We start from the raw sequence: 25135 nt of genomic DNA on the forward strand, positions 1-25135 counted from the left end.
AACCTATATGTTTATATTGAAAGAAGATTGACTTGTTTTTTTGACTAGGTAAAAGAGGCTGTTCTTTGTTTCATTTCTCGTCTAGCCTGTAATTATTGAATGGGTGTTGCATCAGACAAGCTGAGACCTGGGAAAGACCTTAGCTTAAAAAGGCCAAGACCTTCCACTGCATCCAGGGCTATCTCCAGTCATCCTGATTCATATCTCTCCACCACACCCAGCAGACTCTAGAGGAGAGCATGAGGCTGGTGACTTTGCACAGCCCTGCCTCACTTAAATCCAATCCACTTAAACCCAAGTCATGACATCACATTCCCGATGTCATGGTCCTCTTTGAGAACAAAGGACCAACAACAACAATTCCATTACATTCAAACGTCATGATTCATTTAACTTTTCCTTGATATGTGGACATCAAACTTGTAGCCATACTTTGCTGTTACAAAAAAATGAATACTGCTCTTCGTAAAAGCAGCACACCCCCACATGTAAAAAATATGCGATGTGTGCTTCTGCTTCACAAGTATCTTGGGTCCTAGCTGTCTTCCATTTCTGGCTGCACCTTATGAAATTGTCTCTGCATACTGTGGACCTCCTTAGAGTAGCATAAGGGGGTAGGCTCTGCGCTGGTTTTACATTGAGGTAAACAAAGGGAGCTGGAGCCTTTGGGGAGGGCACTGATCTAGGGTGAGCACCACCCAGGCATACGTGAATACGCCAGTCATGAATGGGCTGGATAAGCATAAATAGAAAGTTTGGCAGAATTCATAGTCTAGAAATAAAGAGAACTTTAGAGGCTACTGAGTCCAACTCATTTTACAAATGAGGAGGCCGATTTTAGGGGCTTTACTTATGGACTCATCATCATTCTGTCAGTTTCTATCAACGTTTCCTTCCTTTTCTGGAAGAGACTCATTAAAATGGGCCTGCACTGTAAGGAATGACAAATGTGAAGAATTCAAGGAAATATCAAAGGTTTGCCTAAAGCAATATAGAGCAGAGAAAGCAAAGCCAAAAGAATAATACACAGTGTATCACAGCTATGTAAATGGAGATGCCATTGAATGACAAAGAAACTCTATAGACAGTGTTGTCAATATTGGTACCAAATTGAAGCACATACTGCTCCTTTCTTTTAACCAGCAGTTCATTACAAAGGTGCAAATTTGCATTTGCTGCCAATTGCAATTACTCTTTTGTGTTACTTTGCTTAGGGAATATACCATGGTTTGTGTGTTTATTTAAGCTTATCTACTGTGTTAAGACAAAATGTATCAATTTATTTTTTAAAGCAAGATTGAGCTGGTTAATGATGATGGGAACGATTTGGTGCTGCCAGTTTAGGCCTCTTCCAGCTCAAAATCCTATGATCCTAATCACCTGTGCTTCAAGCCCAGGAATGGTAGAATTTTAGAGCTGTCAGGGACCTTCCAGGTTATCTTAGACTCATCCTTCACGGTCATTTTCGTACCGTTCATCCTTTCTTACTTTTACTACTAGTTTGTCTATTAGATTAGAGCCCATATTCTCTAAGAGAGACCTCTTCCATGTTTACATCAGTCTTCTCTAATCACCACTTTGGGTCTAGTCAGTCAACCAGTCAGAATTGGTTCAACTTAACAGTATCATCATCTAACCCAACTGTCTCCATCTTTTCCACAATAATGTTACTGTTGTCAATTGTCAACTGCCTTGTAGCAGTCCAAGTATACCATGTCTAGAACATTGCCATTGGGCGTGCCATCCTGAGCCTTAGAATGAATGTTCCATTCTTCATTGCCACCTACAGAAATTCAGCTCCTGTGGATTTATCATCTCTATGCCGATGGCTCTCAAATCTTCTCCAAACCTACACTCTCTGCTGACCTTCAGTCTCATATCTCCAACTGCTTTTCAGACATGTTGAATTGTACGTCCAGTAGACATCTTAAACTCCACATACCCGATACTGAACCTCATATTTTCCTCTCCTCACTTCCCTATTACTCTCAAAGACACCACCATCTTCTTAGCTCCCTAGGCTCACAACTAGGTGTCATCCTTGAAGCCTCACTGTTTCTCATCCCACTTATCTGGTCTCTTGCCCAATAAAATAGGGATAATAACAGCACCGACCTCAAAGGGTTGTTGTTGTGAGGATCTAATGAGACAACACTCGTAAAGCACTTAACACAGTGCCCAGCACTGTAGCAGGTTCTATGTAAACGCTTGGACAGCTAGGTGGCCAAGCGGATAGGGCGTTGGGCCTGAAGTCAGGAAGATTCATCTTCCCGAGTTCAAATCTGACCTCAGACACTTACTAGCTATGACTCTGGATAAGTCTGTTTTATCTCCATGTGAGGAAACGGAGGCAGGCAGTGGTTAAGTGACTTGTACAGGGTCACGAAGCTAGTAAGTGGCTGAAGCTGTATTTGAATTCACTTCTTCCTGACTACGCCTAGTGCTCTCCCCGTGGTACCACAGTGCCCAGGAGAGAGCATTAAGATACCATAGGGACGTTCAATAGATTCTCCGCAGATAAATCTAAGTATTCCTGCCGGAACAGGGACCCAGTCAGAGTGAACCTGCATTTGTTGCTGTCTCATCTGTAGTGTCCAGTGTTCATCCAGCAAAGCTTTGTGGCCCATTTTAATAGATGTAAAGAAAATGGATGGTTGTGAGGAATTCAGCTTTGGGATTGGTGTGAATGACACAGTGGAACTTCTGAGTGGGATAGGAGTCCAGGCGTGTGTATCCAGGACAGGGTAGTAGACTAAGCAAAGTAGGGGGCTTGATTGATTAAAGTTTGCTCATTGCCCTGAGCACCAGCCTAGCCAATCTCATGTGCCAGCAGAAGGCTTGACAACTGGTGATAATTGTTTGTTTGTTTGTCCTGACAGCTCATTAAGCATACAAAGACAAAGTGGCACCCGGTTGTCTGCAGCTCCCTTCCACTTCTGCAATAGGGTGGAGGGTGCTCAGAGTCACAGAGAGCTTCTTTGTTCTTGTTGTTTAGTCTGAATCTTTCTGATCTACAAACGTTAATTTAACTGTTGGTATTTTAAGTAAAATAGGGCAGCTAGGTTGCACAGTGGTTAGAGCACTGAACTTGGAATTGGGAGTTCAGTTCCTGATACAGACACTTACTAGCCATGTGACCCCTGGCAAGTCACTTAACCTCCATCTGCCTCATTTACTCAATCTGTAAAATGGAGATGGTAATAATAGTTACCTGCCTCCTAGGATTGTTTCAGGGATGAGATCATATTTGTAAAGCACTTTGCAAACCTTAAAGTGCTGTATAAGTGCTAGGTCTTGTTATTTGTAAAAGCATAGCCCCACCAACATTACCTGAGTCCCATTCCTTTCCCTGTCCCCCACTGGAAAAGCAAAGTGGATGAGAAATACTTTATTGCTCATATTTCTACATCCAGTAGACAGGCAGCCTACTGAGTCCTACCATAGACTATTAGAATTTAGATCTAGAAAGGACCATAGAGGACATTCTGTAAGCCTTCATATTTTGCAGATGAGGACACTGGCCAAATTCCCTGCCCAAGGACACACATGGAGTCTCAGTGCTTCAGACCTAGGTCCTCTGGCTCTGATTCCACTACAGAGATGAGTGCTGCAGAAGGACAATGAACTGGTCACAGAAAGGAATCAGAGAAATAGGCCTAGATTTCATACAGAAAATCATACAACTCGTTGAGTAATCATGTGCTGCGCAGTGTGTCCGATCTTTATGCTGGACATCTCATGATGCTGCTGCATGGCTATGAACTCTATAACCTCAGAAAAATGAAAGTTCTGCTTCACCCAAAGGGCAGTGGAAAGACAAATGGGCAGAAGGAAGCTGGAGCAGGTGTTGTCAAACAACATAATCTAAGACTATGTGATCGGAAAAGGTGGGAGGGAGAGAAATCATGTGGGCAGCCCAGAGCATCCCTCGCATGCACAGAATATTAGAATTGTTGTGGGAAGATTTGTGGATACGGATGGCAAGAACCATACAAAATAAAAAAATGAGGATGGATGGCAATCTTCAGTAGCGTACATGAGAACACACCCATCAAATTTACCATCTACTTCCTAGGCACCCTGGCCTGGTCCTATCTGGACAATGTGTTGCAGTGGACTTGGATGGTGGGCATAATAAGCAACAGAATGGTAAATTGAGAACAGTCAGTTTCTTCCTTTACTGGTGGTGCCATCCCAACCCCAGGGACAATGGAACATGTACTCTAATTGTCCTGAAAACAGTAGGATCTGACATCAACAAATTACCAAGTTGTGCTTCTGATGGCCTTTATTTTCCCAACCTAATGGTTCGTTTATTTAACTAATGGGCTGCATCCACATTAGAGTATGTTTGCCAGACTCAGCAAACATTGTTTTGATGTGCAAAGTGGGGATTGTGGTTAAATTTAGTTATGACAGTGGATTGAATTAGCACAGTCATCAGGTATTACAGCTGGCAGTCCAGACAGGGACAGGATGGTGGCACAGGACCCCCCAAGGTCTGTCAACAAGCCATGCTGCCCGGTAAGATGAATTGATGGATGACACAAAGAATTTTCACTGTGATTTCTTTTAAGTGAGGCATGCCTGTACTTTTGTCTTCTCCTTTCCCCTTTAAGACCCTTTAGATTTTAGGCTCCTTGAGGTAAAGGACCCTTATCTTTTTCATCTTCTGTAAGCCTAACCTTAGTGGTTATTGTGGGGTCATCCACACAGTGGGCCTAAATGCTTCTTTCATAAACGCTCCTTGGCTGGATAATTTGACTTGACTCGGCACCATTGGGTGTTGCTGTGGTTAGGGTTGACCCCTTTCTGGAAAGGGGTAGAACTGAATCTTTCTTAGGCTTTTCCCCTCTCCTCTCTGCCCCTACCTCCCTGGATATTGAATCAGCCATACCCTGTTATAACAGCTCCGTTTTAGCCTAGGGACCATATAATGGCCTTCCTCAATTTCATGAAGTTTATGTCAGATGAAAAGTCAGAACTTCCTAACATTCAGACAAAAGGTTGACTCTGACCTAATTTAATATTTTTGTGCATCTCCATCCAATCCCTGGCCCTCTATATTTGAGGCAAAAGTCAGGATTCAGGAGGCAAAAGGAGAAAAGAGTGTCAGTGAATAGACACAAAGGGGAAACTGGGGGAAAAGCACACCATTTTTGGTCTAATGACTGATATATGACTGATAATGATGATATATGACTGATGACTGATATTTGGTATAATGCAGATAATGACTGCATCTTTACACAAAATAGAGCCCTCCAGTTGCCTGCTTTTTCAAGCAAAGCCTCTGTATTTTCGGAGGAAGTGGACCACATCACGAAGAGTCTATTTTGTTAACTTTCAGGCCCACACTTCTCATCCTCCTGTGATTTAGTCAGCACGCTACAGATTCGTGCAAATACCATATGAGTAACATCCACATCTCCAGCTCTCACTTCCTCTTGGGACTGCTTGCTTTAACAAAACAGCTTAAACACAAGAGGCCTGCTTCTTATCAGCTATCTGGAATTTACCACTATACTAAGATCTCACAGTACTTGAAGATGGGAGTAAGTCAAACTTCATTAAGTCCAACTCCATCAATTTGGAATTTGTGATCATTGGGAGAGAGGCAAAAACTGACATGTATTTCTTGTTACATCTACAGAAACAACTTTCTGTGTGAATTATTATAAATATGGTATCAAGGAGAATGTTTAAATTAAGAATATAAAATTAAGTACCTTCAGGTATTTTAGAAGCCCTCATTTGTATGCATATGCTAGTTACCAAAAAAAAATTCTTACCTGTTTAGAACAAATCCCACATAACTTTGAGTGGGCAACATTTGGTTAGCCTACTTTTGGATCCTCTAGAGACATGTGATTTTATCATCAATAGGGAGAACTCCTCTGGTGGAGAGTAGACTGGAGCAGTTAGAGGTTAAGTGACCTGCCTATGATTATATAGTCAGTAAGTGTTAATCAGTCAATCATTCTAAGTCCTTCTGACTCCAGATCAAGCTCTACCTATCTGTCTATCAGACCTACCATTCCATGCTGGTTCTCTTTCTAAAAGTAATGAAACAAAATTTCTTCTAAAAGTTGTTTTATTTTTAACATTCTTTCCTTTTTAAATTTTGAGTTCTAAATTCTCTCCCTCCATCCATTGAGAAGGCAAGCAATATGATATCAATCATATATGTGAAATAATGCAAAATATATTTCCATATTAGCCATGTTACAAAAACAAAAAAGCAAGAAAAATAAAGTGAAAAAAGTCTGTTTTCATCTTTACTCAGAGTTCATCGACTCTAGAGGTAGGTAGTGTTTTTCATCATGAGTTCTTTGGAATTGTGTTGGATCATTGCCCTAATCAGAGTAGTTAAGTCTTTCGTAGTTGATCATCATTACAGTATTACTATTACTGTGCGCCATGTTCTCCTGGTCCTGCTTGCTTCACTTTGCATCAGTTCATATAAGTCTTGTCAGGTTTTTCTGAAGCCATCATGCTCATCATTTCTTAAAGCGCAGTAGTATGCCATCATAATTATTTACCTTAACTTGTTCAACCATTCCCTAATAGATGGGCATCTCCTCAATTTCTAATTCTTTGCCACCACAAAAAGAGCTATTATTAATAACTATGTGCAAATAGGTCCTTTTCCCTTTTGGTCACTGTGGCATACAGACCAAGTAGTGGTATTGCTTGGTTAAAGGGTATTCACAGTTTTATAGGCCTTTGAGTATAGTTCCAGTATGTGCTCCAGAATGTCTGGGACCAGTTCATAACTCCACCACTAGTGCATTAGTTCCCCTGTCTTTCCACATCCCCTCCAACATTTTCTTCTGTTTATCTTTCTCTTTTTATCCTGTAAAATCTGTTTCTCTTCTGACTACTGCCTCCCTTAGACTGCCCTCCCTTTTATCATACACACCCCTTTTTTTCCCCTTCCCTTCGTACTTCCCTGTTGGGTAAGATAGATTTCTATACCCAATTATGTATCCATATATATGGATGAATACATACATACATGCAAAACACACATATATGTATATTCATGTGCACATGCGTGCACACACAGACATATATTCCTCCCTCTTTAAAGCAGTTCAGTTAAGAGTAAGGTTCAAGCATTGCCTACCCTACCCCATCTTACCCTCTTCCTTGCTTACCTCTTTCTTAAAATGTGATGTCTAGGCTCTTTCTCTGGTCATGATTTTCAGGTAGTCCAGTAATTCTTAGATTCTCTCTCCTTAATCTATTTCCAGGCCATTGTTTTTCCACAGTGTGATACTTCACATTTTCTATTTTTTCATTCTTTTAACTTTGTTTTATTGTTTCTTGATGTCTCATGGAGTCATTAGCTTCCACTTCTCAATTCTAATTTTTTTTTTTTTGCTTTTTGGTGAGGCAGTTGGGGTTAAGTGACTTGCCCAGGGTCACACAGCTAGCAAGTGTCTGAGGATAGATTTGAACTCAGGTCCTCCTGATTCCAAGACCAGAGCTCTATCCACTGTGCCACCTAGCTGCCCCTCAATTCTAATTTTTAAGGAATTATTTTCTTCAGTGATCTCTTGTATCTCTTTTTTCGTTTGGTCAATTCTGCTTTTTTAAGGAGTTCTTTTCATCATTGAAGTTTTGTATCTCTTTTACCATTTGGCCAGTTCTGTTTTTTAAGGTGTTATTTTCTTCAGTACTTTTATATGCCTCTTTTACCAAACTGGTAATTGTCTTTTTATAATTTTCTTGCATCACTCTCATTTCTTTTCCTATTTTTTCCTCAGTTACTCTTTTTTTTGAATTTTAAAATCATTTTTTTTAGCTATTCCAGTAATTCTTGTTGAGTTTATGTACAGTTCACATTTTTTCTTTGAGGCTTTGCTCATAGTTATTTTGACATTGTTGTTATTTTTTTTTCTTTTTGCTAGGCAGTCAGGGCTAAGTGACTTGCCCAGGGTCACACACCTAGTAAGTGTCGTTTGTTGTGTGTCTGAGACCATATTTGAACTCAGGTCCTCCTGACTCCAAGGCCAGAGCTGTATGCATTGTGCCACCTAGCTCTAGCCCCTGTCATCTTCTTGATCTTCCCTTTCACCTTTCATGCTAGATCTTTACGGTTAGGTTCCTTTGTTGTTGTTATTTGCTCACTTTCCCAGCCTTTTTCTTGACATTGAACTTTATGTTAAAGCTGGGTTCTGTTCCTGGGGCAGGGGAGGGAGGGGTTTGGTGGGAGGGAGATACTATCCCAAGCTTCAGGCTTTTTTGTTCTGCTGCTTTCCAAGCCAGTTCTGGGGATTTGGAAGTTTTTGCTGCTTCCAAGGTGGTGTGATCTGGAGAGAGGGGTGGTCAGGGCTCTCCTCATCTACGGTCTGGGCCTTCCCCAGGAAGGGCCCCTGATCCCGTGCAACCACAAGCACCAATGCTCCTTTGGGACTGAAAGTGCCCGTCTCCACCCTCAAATTGTGAGGACCCAGAAGTGAGTAGGGCAGTGAAATTGCCCGCCTGCACCCAGTGCTAGCCCAGAGGTCCACTGTAATCTCTCTTTGGCCAGCTGCCAGATCCCCTTGCCAGCTCAGCTGAGTCCTGCCGCTGCTGCCCTCGCTACAACGTTGCTACCACCTGGGCTTCAGGCCAGCCTCCACCTGGGTTGCAGACCTTTCCTTCCAACCTCTTATGTTGTCTGGAGCTAGAAAAGTGCCTCGCCCTAATCTTTTGTTGGCTCTGCTGCTCCAGAATTTGATTGAAGCTTTATTTTTAAATTATTTGGAGAGAAATGTTGGGGGAACTTGGCTCCCTTTAGTGTTTCTGTAGGGTCATGACCCACAGTTTAAGAAGTGCTGAAGGGGTCACCAGGGGAAGAAGTTTAAGAAGCCCTACGTCTGGTCCACCATCTTGGGTCCTGAGGAAACATGTTTTAAAAATATTTAGTAATTAGGGGCAGCTAAGTGGTGCAGTGGGTAGAGCACCGCCCCTGAAGTCAGGAGGACCTGAGTTCAAATTCGGCTTCAGACCAAACACTTAACACTTACTAGCTATGTGACCCTGGGCAAGTCACTTAACCCCAACTGCCTTAAAAAAAAAAAAAAAGGAAAAAAAATATTCAGTAATTCTTACTCCTAACTCATTCAAACAGTAATCGTCTGAACTAATGAAGCTTGTTATATGAAGTCCACTTACTTAAGTTCGTATTTTGGCCCTGACACTTCTCACCTATGTGACCATAAGGAAGTTAGTTTCATTACTTTGAACTTCAGTGTCCTTACCTTTAAAATATGGATAGAAATAAACCCTCTCCTGTTTTGCAGGGTTATTCTGAGGGACGCTTTTCAGTAAACTTTCAAGTGCTTAAGAATGAGTTATTATTGTTACTACATTGAGTTGCTCTTGACTTGCTATGTCAGAATTATTAACTTCATAACAAAACCAAATTTAAGTGTTTATATAAAAGTTTAAAAAAATTAAATAACTTATTATATTCCTCACATGAAATCACATTACTAAAGTAAAAATAATTAGTATCTAAAAAGCTTGGGACTCATGACAAGGTTGATAGATGAATGTGAAACTGATAGAGGATATGTCAGTGTTATTATGACAATATTTGCCTTGACAGAAATAGTAAAGAAATAGTGTTGGCCTTTTAGGAAATACTTCCTGAGGTCTATTGTGACTGTGTGACCTTAGGCAAGTCACTTGGCTTCTGTAGGCCTCAGTTTCCAAATGTGTAAAATAAGGGAGTTGAACTAGATGACTTCCAAGGTCTGTCTCTTCCAGCTCTAGATCAGAGCCTGTGATCCCAGAGATGGTAAGGTCCATAATGGCTCTGTAAAAACATATTAGTACTTAACCTCATTGAATTTAAGAAATAATAATAATAATAAAAATGAATCCAACATCACAGTCCAAAAGCATACAGCATATTGACATTATTAGCTTTTTTTTCCTGAAATATTGTCCAACTTCTTTGTAGCCCCAATATTTATAGCACAGTACCTGAGAAGGTAAGTTTGGATAGGATGAGAAAAACTTCACATTGTAGCACATGGTACACACTTAATGCTTATTGACTAGTCAGTCACAAATGCTTCCAAAAAGTCATCTGCAGTATATTCAGATTGTTAGCCCTTCCCTGGGGCTTCCTCTTAGACAATGCCAGCGGCATGTAGGTTCTGGAAGGTCCTACCTGCCATTCCAGAAAGGGCCCAGTGATAACTGTGGCTGTTGCCCACTGAGCAGCCCAATTAAGAATAGAGAGGCTTATCCCCAGCTTGGTCCATAGGCAGGTGTGGGTATGAGTTTGAATTCTCAGGACTCAGCAGCTCACAGAGCCTGTTCGGTCATGGAGGAGTGTCAGCCACATTGGTAAAGGGACCACCCACACCAACAAAATCTTCAAGCCCTTAAATTATTCAGTCATTTTCAAACTGATGTTCCAGTTGAAAATACTTAATTGCTGACTGTTTTCCTTTCCTGTGAAAGGTTCATGAATTTTGCACCTACTCCCCCCCTCCTTTTTTTTTTCCTCCTAATTAAATCAAGCGCTTTGTTGTTGAGAGAGAAATCCATGGTCTAACTTCTGGCAAACAGCTGTCATTGTTAGGCTGGGAAATAAAGAAGAGCCAGCTCTACACACTAAACCTTGCATTTGAAACTGCAAAAACGCAGAGAGAACAGTTGGCCTATTTATTTTCACCCCTGGTATACAGTTATTGAAACCAATAAAATGGAGAGTTGTGATGTGATATGTGTGTGCATGAGGGATGGAGAGGGGAAGGTGAGGAGTAATAGACCCAAAGGCAATGTGGAAATTCATTTGCTTTCTCTTTTTTCTCACCCCTCCCAGTCCACTCTCACCTTCTTCACTGGCCGAGCTCCTCAACCTTCTGGACAGCAAAGTCATCTCTCTGCCCGCAGCTAAACAAGTGAGTCGGAACTTACCCAGGCTACTATTTACTCTAAAATCATGGTAAATGTTTATGAAACGCCATCATAAAGTGGGTTTGGTAATTGAGGTATTAAGTGCTTCTAAGGGGTCTTTTTTATGCTGAAGGATGGAAAAATTCATTGGTTAGTAAGGATAAAAAGCCATTTCCATGCACAGGTAATTTGCTCCCCTCTTTGTTAATTGGGGAAGACTTTAATTGCTTGACATTATAGGAATGTTTACCCCAAATGTGTGTTTATGGAAGAGGAGAAAGCACAGCAGGGCATGCAGTTCCTATTAAAGGGAAGTACAGATGCCACCACTAGTGTCCTGGGAGGCCAGTGACAGACTTCACTGCTCCCCTGACCTGTCTGATACTCCACTTGATAACCTCCCCAGCATCCCAGCCTCCTCCTGCAGGGGCATTTGTCTTTGTCAGGTGGCTGCCCTGTGAAAGTCAGCCCTCCCTGCAATAAAGGGTGAGGCCCGACCACTAGGGAGAAAGCCAGAATGCGGGGCAGCCGAGCTGGTAGCCTTCCTGGGCAGGGCAGAGATTCCCTGGCATTCAGAATCCCCCACCACCTCAGTGAGATCCCCCTGGGATCCCCTGGGAATGGGATGAAGACCACAGAGGCCGTATGGAGGCAGCTGCCCCTTTCCTGGCTTCAAACTCCCCTGTTTCCAGTGTTTCAGTCGGAAGCCTAATGTTATTTTAATGGAGCTTTTTGCATTTAACATTTATATGCGCCAGTGATTGGAACAGGTTACAAAGCAAAGTGATGCTCTAGAAAGGCTTCTTCCTCCTTTTGACTAATTACTAGCAACCATGGAGCGTGCTCCGTCCTCTGCATTGTGCAGTTGGAGACGCAGGCTAATAAAGGCCGAGTGTACCCACCGCCGAGTGATGCTGTCGAGCGACAGGGATCGGGCCACATTTAGAAAAGTATTTTGGCCGCCTGGATGTCAGAAGAATAACAAATGTTTATATCCATTCTCAGCAGTAGGGAGAGATATTAGATGGCCCGGGGGGCAGCAGAAGCTATATATATATATACACAAGAGCAGATGAATTGTAGCATTAGAGGAGGAGGAGGAAGAAATCCCCCCCACCCCAAAATCTAACAGTCCCCGGGGAGACACTTGCAACAAGAAGTGATGGAAGACTCTGACAGCCTGAGTTTCAACAGATGTGCAGATAGAGACATTGTTGGATTGCATCCGCTTCCTCAATTTTTAAACAAGTTGGGAGTGATTTCTGAGGTTACACGAAAGTGCCGAAACCACAGTGACTAAAAACCCCCGATGGGAGGGCGTCAGGAGTCTGGGGCTGCCCCGGGAAGTCTACCTCCCTATCACTGTAACATCGGGGTGCCGTCTGAGCCCGTGGCATTGTGCAGCAGCACTGGAAAGCCTTGGTCATGCCCATGTCAGCAAGTTAGCAGTCGTGCCTTGGACAGGAAGGCTTGGAAGCTGGTTCAGAGCCTCCTGATCAAAGCCCCAGACTGACCCCTGACTTTTCTCTTTCTTTGTCTCTCTGTCTCTGTCTCTCCCTCCCCCTCCATCCCCCCTTTCCCCATCCCTCCTCCTTCTCTCCCTCTCTCTTGGTTTCCCACTCCCTCCTCCTTTCCTATCTCTGTCTTCCCTTCTCTCTTTCCTCCCTTCCTCCCCCCTCCTTCTCTCCCTCTCTCTCCTCTCCCTCCACACCTCCCTCTCTGTCTCTCCCTCTCTCTGTTTTCCCCTCTCTCTCTCTCTCTCTCCTCTCTCCCTCTCTCCCTCTCTCCCTCCCTCCTTCCCTCCCATCCCCGGTCTGTCACTCTCCAGGCACTTGCTGGATTTTGATCCTTCTACCTGCACAGCCCCCCTCCTTCTCTCCACTCCCATGGCCAGAGCTCCAGTTCAGGCTCTCATCTCCTCTTGCCTGGACTAACACAATGTCCTCCCTCCTTCCACTATCTCTCCTCTGTGCTCTATCCTCCACACAGCTGCCAAATCAATATCCCTAGGACAAAGGGTTTCCCATCTCACTCTCCTACTCAGAGAGCTTTGAGGGCTCTCAAATTGCTTCTAGAAAAGAAATATAGTAATAACTGACACATAAAGAACTTTAAATTTTTTCACAGCATTTTATATTCGTTACCTCCTGACATCCAAAGCCTTCTCAGCCTGGGTCCCACTTTCCTTTCCAGGCGTTTCCCCTTATGTCCCTTCACCACTCTGTTTCAGCCATACTGGCCCAAACTCTCCCTGTGGTCTCCTGCCTCTGTGCATTTGCTAAAGCTGAACCCTGGGCCTGTGATGCATTTCTTTACCTTCCCCTATTCCTAGCTACCTTTAAGGCCTGGTTCAGGTACCACCGCCTGCAGGACTTCTTGATCTACCTTTTTCAAGCCTTTCACCTCCTCCGAATTATCTTGTTTTTCCTTATCTGTGTATATGTTTGCTCTCCATAGTTGCATGTAGGCGTGTGTGTGTGTGTGTGTGTGTGTGTGTGTGTGTGTGTGTGTGTGTCTTCATCTTCATCCCTGGCTCCCGTCTTTTTTTTCACCATCCCTGAGATTTCATCGATGTGAGGAGCTCCCAGTGAGCAGCTTCCTCTCCCAGCAGCTTCTCCACAGCAGACTTTTCTGAGGCACAGGTTGCAAGCTCTTACCCAGGGTCACCCAGCCACTATGGGTCACCAGTGGGAGTCAAGCCCAGGTCTCTGTCTTCCCTCTCACTTGGCATTCGTAGACACTTAAGAAACAGTTGTTAAATTGAGTAGCTGAAGAATTCTAGATTAGGGGCAAGAGATCTAGGTTTGAATCCCAGCTCTTGGTACTTACCTGTCTAAACTTGAACAATCTCTTCCTTTCTGGGACTCTGTTGCCATTGCTGGGATGAGGAGTCAAAGTGATCTCTAAGGACCTTTCCAGCTCTGAATCACCATGAGGCCTGGAAGCGGCAAGGGTGATGGGCTATTTAGGTAATTCCTTCCTGGGGAGCGTGGCTTTCAAGTCCTAAAAGCTTAAGGAAAAGAGGTATATGCAGACCCTGCCATGCTTTCAGGAAAGTTTTCTGAGTCCCCCTTACCTCTTCTTTTGTCCTTATTAAGCAGGCTCAGCTGTTCCCTTCCCCTCCCATCATGGCCAGCTGGGTTTTCCATACCCATTTGCCTAGGAAAACGTCTCTGACTTCTCTTTTACTAGTCTTAATTATAACTGCCATTGTCTTGATAACACCATCCTCTAGGGACCTCACGCCTGAGGAGCAGCGTAAGTATGTAAACATATTAGGGAAGTGAGCTGCCTTTCTGGGAGGCAAGTAGGGATAGGTACAGCTAAGGATTTCCATTTTTCAAGTGGAAATAGAGAGACAGAGAGATAAAGCCGTGTCCTGGCCAGCGACTGAGTGACTGACCTTGGGCAAAAGCATGATGATTATCAGTCTTATTCTCTAATGACCAGACCAGGCCTGTTGAGTAGCATGTGACAGTCCCCATCTTTTCAGAACCCAGCTTTGGATCTAGCCCATGCCAGGTTACAAATAGCAGGTTCCCAAGACAGCAGGGGCAGAATTAACCTGCTAATAAAAGCCAGATGATTTCAGAGCCCTATAACTCTTAGGCCACGAACATTTTCTAGACTTCTGGCCAAATTAATGCTTAAAAGGAGATAGGAGCACATGCGTGCCCTCTCCTTGTGCATGCCTAGAAGTAGATACACATAATGTACTGTGTGTGTCCCCAGAGTCTGCCCACCTCAGGCAAATGTGGCTGGGGAGTCGGTGTTGAATCGGGATCCTGGATCAAGAGAGAGAAAACATGTTTCAGTCTCCAGCTCCCACACTTAACCTGCTTCCCACCACCATCCCTTTTGGCATACGTTTTTAAAAAGGGTTTTTGGGCAGTAAAATTTTATGTATCTTACTGCATAGAGGTGTGGATCATTTTTAGCCAGTAATGAGTGAGCATCTTCCTCTTCTTACTGGCCCCCCCTTAGAGACTCAAACTGGTATCTGTCAGTTTGGCTCACCCTAAACAGTGCTCCTCTCAAAGAGGGGAAGATATTCCCTCTTTCCAGTTAACGTGCTTCTCTTCCCGGTCTGAGATGCAATAAGCCATTTTAACTGCACAGATGTCTCTCTCCCTTCTGACTCTGAAGACTAATAAGTATCAGACTGATATTGGCAATTGAGCTTCATTCATCCTGCAAATATTTATTAACCTGATATATGCCAGACCCTGTGCTAGGCAATATATCATATATTAACTACAAGGAGGGAAACCAAGCAGCCACCGTCCTCAAAGAGCTTACGTTCTGGGGGGTGGGAAACAACACGGAAGCAAAGGAGTCCATGCAGAATCTTATTAAAGTAAATACAAAGTTATGAGGATGTCGAGAGGGTGATGGTGATGAAAGGGTACATAGAATGCAAGGAATTTGGGAAATACCTCTAGGGTATGGTGGACGTTGTCCTGAGCCATGAAAGCTTAGTGTGGCTCGTAGAGTTTGTGAAGGGAGCTAGTGTGGAATCAGTCTGGAAAGAGGATTTGGAGCCATGTTCTGAAGGCCTTCACATGCCCAACAGAAAAGTTTGTTGGATTTTATCCTAGAGGCAATAGAGAGCCATGGAAATTTCTTGAGACAGAATGTGATGTGAACAGACCTGTAATTTTAGGAGTTTGTACTCTAACATGCACAGAAGGGCTTTGTGAACTTTAAAATGTTTTTGTCGTCATTCTTATCGTTTTCTCTCTATCCTTCAAATCATATACTTATAAAAAACGTAAAAAACCAAAAAACCTTTTGTTGAAGAAACAGTTGGGCAGCAATCAAAAGAGAGTATGTAACTGTCATCCCCCAGGAACTGAAATCTGAGTTTATGCCCCCATCTGTCAGCCCTGGCGCACGCACTGCAGTGTGTGCAGTGCAGAAAAGAGAAGGACCTTTCCAACTCATGTAGCACCCCATCACTTTGGCCATTACTCTTTACCGCTGATTGGGCGCCAGTGCCACACTCTGAACTGCCCAGCTTGGCCACAAGCAATTGTGCCTCGTGGCACTTCCCTGGGTAGAGGTGAAACATAGGCAGAAGCTTGAGATTTCTCCTGCCGAAACATAAAGTGAGCATTAATAAAGCCAGGGAGAACATCGGCGAGGAAGGAAGGTGCTGGAGGCCCAGGCCACTTCCTGGTTTCTACTAGGTCAGGAGATTGCATGTGAACATTGTAAGACACTTTGTAGGTTTAGATCTGGGGCTGGCCAACTAGGCCAACCCCTTCATTTTGCAGCTGGGCAGAGTGAGGACCATGGAAGTTAAGTGCCCAGAGCCACAAAGGCAGTATTTGAACCTAGTTTCTCTGATTCCAGAACCAGTGCTCTATCCAGGTTAAAGCCACCTAACCTCTGTTGGCCTCAGTTTCTTTGGCTATATTTTATGGGGATAATAGTAGCACCTACATCCCAGGGTTGCTATGAGAATCAAATGAGATAATATTTGTAAAATGCTAAGCACAGTGCCTGGCATACAGTAGGTGCATTATAAGTGTTAGCTGCTATCATTATCATTATTATTATTATCCTCTACAATATTTTGAACTGTAAAACTAATTTGTTAATTTTGCAAATTAAGGCAACTTGGCACAGTGGATAAAAGACCTGCTTTTACAGTCAGAAAAACCTGCCTCCAACTAACCCTGGGTAAGTTACTTAACCAGTGTCCCAGGCAGCTTTTTTAACACTTAAGTTACAGATGAGGTGCCTCTCTATACTGGTGGAAAGAGTTTCCACACTGACAGCTCTCCACACTGACAAAATTATTGCTCCAGACACAAAAGAAAAGCTATATTTGTATATGACAAATATCATCCCTAACAAGAAGCTTGATGGTTTAATGGGGTGAATGTTGTACCTGGAGTTCTTTCTTTTAAACATAGTATTTTTTCCCCCCAATTACATGTCAAGACAATTTTTAGCATTCATTTTTGCAAGACTTTGAGTTCTGAATTTTTCTCCCTCCCCTCCCTTCCCCTCTTCCTAAAATGGTAAGCAATTTGATATAGGTTATACATATGCTATCATGTAAAACATATTTCCATATTAGTTACAGTTGTGAAAGACGAAAGGGATAAAAAACAACGAAAAAGAATAAAGCAAGTGAAAAAAATATGCTTCAATCTGCATTCAGAGTCCATTAGTTCTTTATCTGGATGTGGATAGCATTTCCTTCGTGGGTCCTTTGTATTTGTCTTGGATGGTTGTGTTGCTGAGAAGAGCTGAGTCATTCATTGTTGATTATCACACGATGTTGCTGATACTGTGTACGGTGTTTTCCTGGTTCTGCTCATTTTGCTTTGCATCAGTTCAGGTCCTTCCAGGTTTTTCTGAAACCTGCCTGTCGATCATTTCTTATTACACAGTAGTATTCCATTACATTCATATACCACAGCTTGTTCAGCCATTCCCCAATTGATGGACATCCTCTCATTTTCCCATACTTTGCCACCATGAAAAGGGCTGCTACAAATATTTTTGCACATGTGGGTCCTTTTCCCTTTTTTATGATCTCTTTGGGATGCAGACCTAGTTATTGCTGATTCAAAGGGTATGCACAGTTTGATTGCTCTTTGGCATAGTTCCACATTGCTCTCAGGAATGGTTGGATTGGTTCACAACTCCACCAACAGTGTATTTAAGTTTCTCACATCCTCTCCAGAATTTATCATTTTCCTTTTTTGTCACATTAGCCAAATTGATATGTGTGAGGTGGTGCCCCAGAGCAGTTTTAATTTGCATTTCTCTAATCAGAAGTGATTTAGAGCACTTCTTCATATGTCTCTAGATAGTTTTGATTTCTTTATCTGAATATTCCTGTTCATATCCTTTGACCATTTATCATTGGAGAATGGCTTGTATTCTTATAAATTTGACTTAGTTCTCTATATATTTGAGAAAAGAGGCCTTTGTCAGAGACGCTTGAGGTAAAGATTGTTTCCAAGCTTTCTGCTTTCCTTCTAATCCTGGTTGCATTGTTTTTGTTTGTGCAAAACCTTTTTAATTTAATCCAGTCAAAATTATCCGTTTTACATTTCATAGTGTTCTCTATCTCTTGTTTGGTCACGAACTGGTAACTCACTTAACTTCTTTAAGAATTTGGATGTTATGCCACTTGATGCATACATGTTTAGTATTGATATTACTTCATTGTCTGTGGTACCTTCTAGCACGATGTAGTTTCCTTTCTTATCTCTTTTAATTAGGCCTATTTTTGCTTTTGCTTTGTCCAAGATCAGGATTGCTACCCCTCTTTTTTTTTTTTACCTTCAGCTGAAGCATAATAGATTCTGCTCCAGCTCCTTACCTTTACTTTGTGTGTGTCTCTCTCCTTCAGGTGTGTTTCTTGTAAGCAGTATATTGTAGGATACTGGTTTTTGACCCACTCTGCTATCCACTTCTGTTTTATGGGAGAGTTCATCCCATTCACATTCACAATTACGATTACTAACTATGTGTTTCATTCCCTCCTATTTTCCCTTCTGTTTGTCCTCTCTCTCTCCTTTCACCCTTTCCCTCTTTGACAGCATTTTCCTTCTGTCACCTCCCCTGGTCTGCCCTCTCTCTTCTGTCAGTCTCCCTCCCCACCCTTTACTTAATCTTCTCTACTCCTACTTTCCTGTCCAGTAAGGTAGATTTCTATATTAAACTGGTTGTGTATATTATTCCCACTTTGAGCCAATACTGATGAGATCAGGGTTTAAGTGATACCCATTGCCCACCCACCCCCCGTCTTTCCCTCCACTGTAACAGGTTTTTTGAGCCTCTTCATGTACGATAATTTACCTCATTCTGCCTTTCCCTTCCTTCTGCACCCAGTATACTCCTCTTTCTTATCCCTTATTTTTTGTATGTCATTCCCTCAGATTCACCTTATGCCCATACCCTCTGTCTATGTATATTCCTTCTAGCCATACTATTAGTGGTATAGTTTTTAAGAATTGCAAGTATCATCTTCTCATATAGGGATGTAAACCATTCAACTCCATTGAATCTCTTCTGTTTTCTTTTCTCTTTTTACCTTTTTAGGCTTTTCTTGGGTCTTGATATTGGATGTCAGATTTTTTAATTCTGGTCTTCTCATTATGAAAGCTTGAAATCCTTCTATTTCATTGAATAACCATTTTTTTTCCTTGAAGTACTATGCTTAATTTTGTTGGGGAGGTAATTTTTGGTTGTAGTCCTAGCTCCTTTGCCTTCTGGAATATCATGTTCCATGACCTCCAGTCCTTTAATGTTGTAGCTGCTAAGCAATGTGTAATCCTATTTGTGGCTCCCCGATATTTGAATTGTTTCTTTCTGGCCACTTACAGTATCTCCTCCTTGGCCTCCTTGAAGTTTTTATTTTGGAATCTCTTTCCTGAAGTAATCTGTAGATTCTTTCATTGCTTATTTTGGTTCCAGGATATCAGGACAGTTTTCCTTGATAATTTCTTGAAAGATGCTCTCCGGGTCCTCCTCTTGATTATGGCTTTCAGGTAGTCCAATGATTCTGACATTGTCTCTCCTGGATCTGTTTTCCAGGTCAGTTGTTTTTCCAATGAGGTATTTTACATAAATATTTTTTTTCCATTCTTTGGAATTTGATTGATTCTTGATGTCTCATAGAGTCATTAGTTTCCACTTGCCCAATTCTAACTTTTGAGGAGTTGTTTTCCTCAGTTAGCTTTTGTACTTCCTTTTCCATTTGGCCAATTCTCCTTTTTAAGTAATTGTTTTCTTTTTCCAAGCCATTAGCTCTTTTCATAATTCTCTTGCATCGCTCTCATTTCCTTTCCCAGTTTTTCTTCTGCTTCTCTCATATGATTTTTAAGCTCCTTTTTGAGCTCTTCCATGAGTTCTTTCTGAGCCTGAGACCACTTCCCATTTCTCTTTGGGGTTTTGGCCATGCGTGTTTTGACAGTGTGGTCCTCTTCTGAGTTTGTGTCTTGGTCTTCCCTGTCACCATAATAGCTTTCTATGGTCAGCTTATTGTTTTGTTTTTTGCTCGTCTTTTTGACCTTTTCCCTTTCTTTTAAATTTGAGCTCTGCTCCCAGAGTGGCCAAGAGGCACTGTCTCAGGCTTCTTGTGCCAGGGGCTGAAGGCCTTGGCTGTTTACCCAGTGCTGCACTGGTGTTGCCCAGAGGCCCACCAGGGACCTTCATGTCTGGTGCTGTGCTGAGAGGACGGGATAGGGGGTAGTTGGTGCTCCTATTGCGGGTGTCTGGTGTGTGCTGAGGCAGCGGGATACTGCTGTTTCCCTGGGGCTACACTGAAGCACATGGCAGTCTGGCCCCTGGCAGCTGCCTGTTTGCTTAGGCACCTCTAGGGCTGGCATGTACCTGTTTGCCCAGGACTGTGGGAGCTAAAATATGCCCATTCCCTTGGCTTTGCTGAGGCATATGGGAGGTCTTGGTGTTAGCATTTGCCTGCTCCATCACCCTGGGGCTCAGGATCTCCCACTGGCTTGCTGGGATGCTTCCTGTCCTGAAATGTGTCCCCCTTTTACCTGAGTGAGACAGAACTTTCTTGCCAATCTTCCAGGTTTCTTGGGCTAAAAGATTGTTTCACCCTGTCTTTTTGCTGGTTCTGCTGTTCCAGGATTTGTTTTTGGGGTGCTATTTTATGGTTGTTTAGAGGTGAATATGGGAGAGTTACAGCAATTTACTACTTCCTGTACCAGCTTGGCTCCTGAAAGTCCCCAGGATTCCTTTTCTTTAAGGAATGTGATGCACACTGCCCCCTCTTGGAGGGATTTGTAGGTTTGCCTTCTCAGGTATTCATGGGGCGTCTTCGTCCTGGGTATTTCTACCCAGTTTTAACAGGCTGATGCTTCCTGAGCACTTTGCAAGGTGCCAGATTTATTGTGGTGTTGTTGTTGTTCTTGTTGTTGTTTCTGCTGGCCTCAGAACCAGCCCCCCTGCTTTGGGGTCTGTGGTGAGCGGGCGCCCAGCAAGGCCCTGAGTACACAGCATTCTCCCCACCCCCATCCAGGCTCCCTGTCAATCCAGGCCTTGCCTAAAACAAATCCCGCCTTTTCTACCAAACTGCTCTGCCTCCCAGAGATGTGTAGATTCTTGATTAGCAAAGCGGGGAGCGGCGGTTCTATTCTGAGCCGTGTTCTAGACCTCGAGGGATGCCCTACCTATGGCTGGTACGTTTTTGAGTAGTCTCTTTTTTTAGGCATCTCTGCAGACAGAGTTGAACAGAAATAAACACTTTGCCAAAAACCTGCTTTTCTTTTAAACACCAGTGTATCTTATAAAAAAAAAATAGCAACAACAATAACAACATGCTTTTTTATGTGCTTTTTTCCTGTAGAGCTCACAATAGCAGTTAGGAAAGCCACGTGTCCCATTTGGTGCCCATGGCCATCTTAAGTCTTCATTAGTCATTTAGAAAAGGTGAATTTGTATTTCCCTACATTTTTTCCAACAACTCTTTGGGAAGACATGGAACCAGACAGCTTTCCCACCAGACATTGCTAGTGACTTCCCTCGAGGTTTCAACTGAATCTTCAGAAAATAAAGATATCAGGGGAAAAGGGCAAAGACCAGGTACCCAGGCTTCATTATTGCCAGCTTCTGTGAGGAAAAGGTGCATTATAAAGTATACTGTCTTTCATTCAGTGACTGGATTCAGCAAGCCTTTATTAAGCACCTCCTGCATACAAGATACCATGCTAAGCAGCAGGGATTCAAAGGTGAAAAGATGAAAGCAAAAACAGTCCCTTTGTTCAAGAGCTTCTGATAGGGCCTGGGGTCTGTGAACTTGATTTTTTATGTATTTTAATAATCATAATTCAGTATAATTGATCCCTCTGTAATCTGCATTTTAAAACTATATTCTGAAAAGGGGTAGATAGGCTTCACCACAGTGCAGAAGGAGACCATGACAAATGAAAGATACAAGGGGGAATATGTACATAGATTATAATAATAACAAAAATAATGATGGCAATAGCTCAAGTTTATAGGGTACTATAAGATTTGCAAACATTTATCTCATTCACAAACACATTATCTCATTTGTATTTGGCCCTTGGGGAAAGGGGGATTCAAAGAGGGTGACTTAATATTGATAACAAAGGAATTAACATTTATATAGTACTTACTGTATGACAGACATTGTGCTAAGTGCTTTATAATTATCTCATTTGATCCTCACTACCACCCTAGAACGTCAATGCTATTATTATTCCCATTTTACAGAAAAGAAGATGAATAATGTTGGGCAAGATCAATAAGACTTAGCAGTTGACTGGCTGTTGAAAGGCATACAGTGGTTATATGACTTGCCCAAGGACACATAGCTAGTACTTATCAGAGGCTAGACTTGAACTCAGTTCTCCCTGACTCCAGGCTTAGAGCTCTATCCACTGTTGCCATAGCTGCTCTCAACTTGTATATCATCACACAGCTATTCAGTGTCAGAGGCTAGATTCAAATCCAGGGCATCCTATGTCTAGTATTCTTTCTGGTACACATAGCCTATATAAGCATTTACAAAGTAAATTATTTCAGGAGTAGACACTGAAAACTTGGGGGGATCTGGAAAAGGCCTATGGAGGTCCTCGGCTCCTGAGCTGAGCCTTGAAGGAGACTAGGAGAGGAAGGTTAGGAGACAGTGTATTCCAGAAATGGGGGACAACCTATAAAAAGGCATGGAGGACAGAGATGGAGTGTGACGTGTGGGAAAGAGCAAATCAGCCAGATTGGCAGGAGCGTTGAGTACAGGAGAGGGAGTCCTGGGAAAAATCGGTCCAGAAAGGCAGACCAAACGAGCCAGATTGTGCCAAACTCAGCAAGACCAGTGAAGAAACTCCTGTGATGGGGCGGACCATGGGTCATGAGCCTAGACTAGCAGTGTGCCTCGATGAGAAAAGAAGGTGAATGATGTTGGGCAAGATCAATAAGACTTGGCAGGTGACTGGCTTTGAAGAGGGTAAAGGAGGGTAAAGAGTCAAGCCAGACTCTAAAGGATGACTCCAAGGTGGCAAATCTCTAAGTATTAATTAAGCACCAAAGTACTGTGCTAGGTAAAAAAAAAATGTGAATGAAGAATGACACAGGACCACAAGGAGTTTACAGTTCACCGGAGGAATAGTGTTATGGACACAGTTACACATGATGCAAGGTAAATATGGTATGGGTAATGGAAAGATCCTGACAACGTGGAATGGGACGATTTGAGGATAGAGTAGCTGATTTCATGGTAAGGACAACATTCACAAAAGAAGTGGCACCTGAGTTAGACCTTGAATAAAGAGAAAGATCATATGTTACGGAGATTGACCTATTATGGGGATCTGAGACTGTTTGTTTTTTTAATATTTAATGTTGTAAAGAGAGACTGTATCTACCAGCACTCTTACCCCATCCATCCCACTGGGCTAACAGGCCCCATGCTTGTAACACAGGGGAGAGTTTACAGGGCCACAGCTTCAGCTTCATTGGTCCTGACGCTCTAAGCAAACCATGCCAAAGGCACTGTGCTCTGTGCACAGAAGGTGCTTAACAAATGTTTAACAGTCTGCAGGAATTATGTGCATGCTTGGACACATTGGTGGGCTGGGGAAGTCAAGACAACTTTGCCAGGCCTGAAAGCAACATCCCATTCACCTTACCTTTCTTGTACTGTTCACACTGGTTGTTGGACAAATCTGCTCTCCTAAGAGGACTGGCCCCCCCTCTCTGCCACAATGGGAATGGGGAGTTTTCCATCTCCTTCATTGCCATAGTAATGATGATATAAATATACAATTATGACTGCAGGCGAGCATGGACCCGTAGCCTTCGGGGAGGAACAAAGAATGTTGCTGCAGCCCCCAGCTAGTGTGAGAACAAAAGGAAGAAGGGAAATAACCACCCTAGGCCCGAAGGCTTCTCTTCCTTACAAATACTCCTCATTTTCAAGGGGATTATTTTTTAAAAAATAAAAAAGCACATAGATATGAATGGATAATTGCCCCAGTCAGGCTTGGATCCAGCTCTACCTGTAGGGGATGAATAAGAGGTAGGCCTGGGGATTCTGTGCATTTTAATTTATGTTTTTATTTTATATTCTCATAATGAAGCCAGATAACTTCCTGGCCTCGCAGAGTCCTCTCCCCAAGCAGGATGAGTTATCTGGAGTCAAGCTGGTCCCAGCCCCACTGGCCGCCTCCTACCGCTTTTCTGTGGGTCCCAGCCTTTACACAAAGTTGCTGTTTAATTTAATTAGTTCATCGGATTTATAGTGTGTGTGTCTCCCGGTTGTCAGCAGGAGTCCTGGGACTAGTCATTGCCCCCTCACAACTCCCACAGCAGTGCCGTAGAGGGAGAAGGCTGGCTCTGCCCGGATAAAGCAGCATCTCTGTCATGACTCAGCCGAGTGGGAGGGAAGCAGCTTTCTAAGAGGGGTATGCAGGAGGCCCCCACTAAAGACCTGTTCAGACTGCTGGAAGGGGAGTCCTGAGCCACCAGTAGCCTCAAGTTACTTTTCCCCCAGTGCACTTGTCACCAGTGGTTCAGGATAGAACACTGATGAAAAATGAATGCTAGGCATTAGAGCCGGAAGGGGCCTTAGACCTTATCTAGGCCAACTCCATTGTCCTACAGATGGAGACAGTAAGGCCCAAAGGGTTTACGCCACTTGTTCAAGGCCACCCAAGGAATCGGAATTTGAACTTGGATTTTTTTTACTCCAAATCTAGTGTTCTCTCCACATCACTTAGTTGAGTCTTTCACTTTCAGTATAAGAAAGACTCCTGTCTCTCCCTCCTCCTCCCTTCCCCAAACCCTTTCAACTTGGCACACAGGGACTGGGAGCCATGCCTTGTATCAGAGATCATTCTTTGCTATGCCCTCCCCACTGTGGTTCTTAGGTTTTTGAGGAGTTGTGGCAAAACCAAGGGAAGACTCCAGGCCAGATCATTCGAGAGAAGAAACTTGAACTGCTGCAAAACCAAGAGGAGCTGGAAGAGATATGCCAGGCAGTGCTGGCCAAGCATCCTCAGCAGGTGACTGGTTTTATTTGTTACTTTATTCATGGGAGGAGGGGGCTGCCAGCAGCACAAGTGGCCAGAAGTTTCTTCCCAATTGCAGTGTTTTTCATCTGCATCCAAAGGTCTCTGACCTCCAGTATGAGCTGTGAGCTTGGTGGCTACCTCCGTCATCCAGAGGAGAAAACCTAAGAGCCTTTCTGCCCTCAGATGGGGCGTGGGCTTTGTCC

At 43.1% G+C, this 25135-nt stretch overlaps 2 protein-coding genes across 4 annotated transcripts in view; one reads left to right on the forward strand and one right to left on the reverse strand.

Moving 5' to 3' along the window:
- Positions 1-25135, forward strand: part of GATB (glutamyl-tRNA amidotransferase subunit B) — a 110970-nt gene that overhangs the window by 83228 nt on the left and 2607 nt on the right. For both annotated transcript variants that reach the window (XM_020994123.2, XM_020994124.2), the window contains 2 exons: positions 10832-10910; positions 24789-24923. In XM_020994123.2, coding sequence (XP_020849782.1) covers positions 10832-10910; positions 24789-24923 — 214 coding nt within the window. The remainder of the gene's footprint in view (positions 1-10831; positions 10911-24788; positions 24924-25135) is intronic.
- The window catches only part of FHIP1A (FHF complex subunit HOOK interacting protein 1A), a 420438-nt gene that overhangs the window by 12698 nt on the left and 382605 nt on the right, over positions 1-25135 (reverse strand). Inside the window, exon 13 of one of the 2 annotated variants that reach the window (XR_013483927.1) lies at positions 13735-13915. Coding sequence is in view for 1 of the 2 variants with exons in the window: in XM_020994122.2 (XP_020849781.1) it covers positions 13902-13915 (14 nt within the window). In the remaining variant the exon portion in view is untranslated. Of the gene's footprint in view, positions 1-13015; positions 13916-25135 lie in introns of those variants that run through there. The other variant, XM_020994122.2, reaches the window with a different exon arrangement.

This window comes from Phascolarctos cinereus, unplaced genomic scaffold (assembly GCF_003287225.1).
Source record: "Phascolarctos cinereus isolate Bilbo 61053 unplaced genomic scaffold, phaCin_HiC Scaffold_9;HRSCAF=440, whole genome shotgun sequence".
Lineage (NCBI taxonomy): Eukaryota > Metazoa > Chordata > Mammalia > Diprotodontia > Phascolarctidae > Phascolarctos > Phascolarctos cinereus.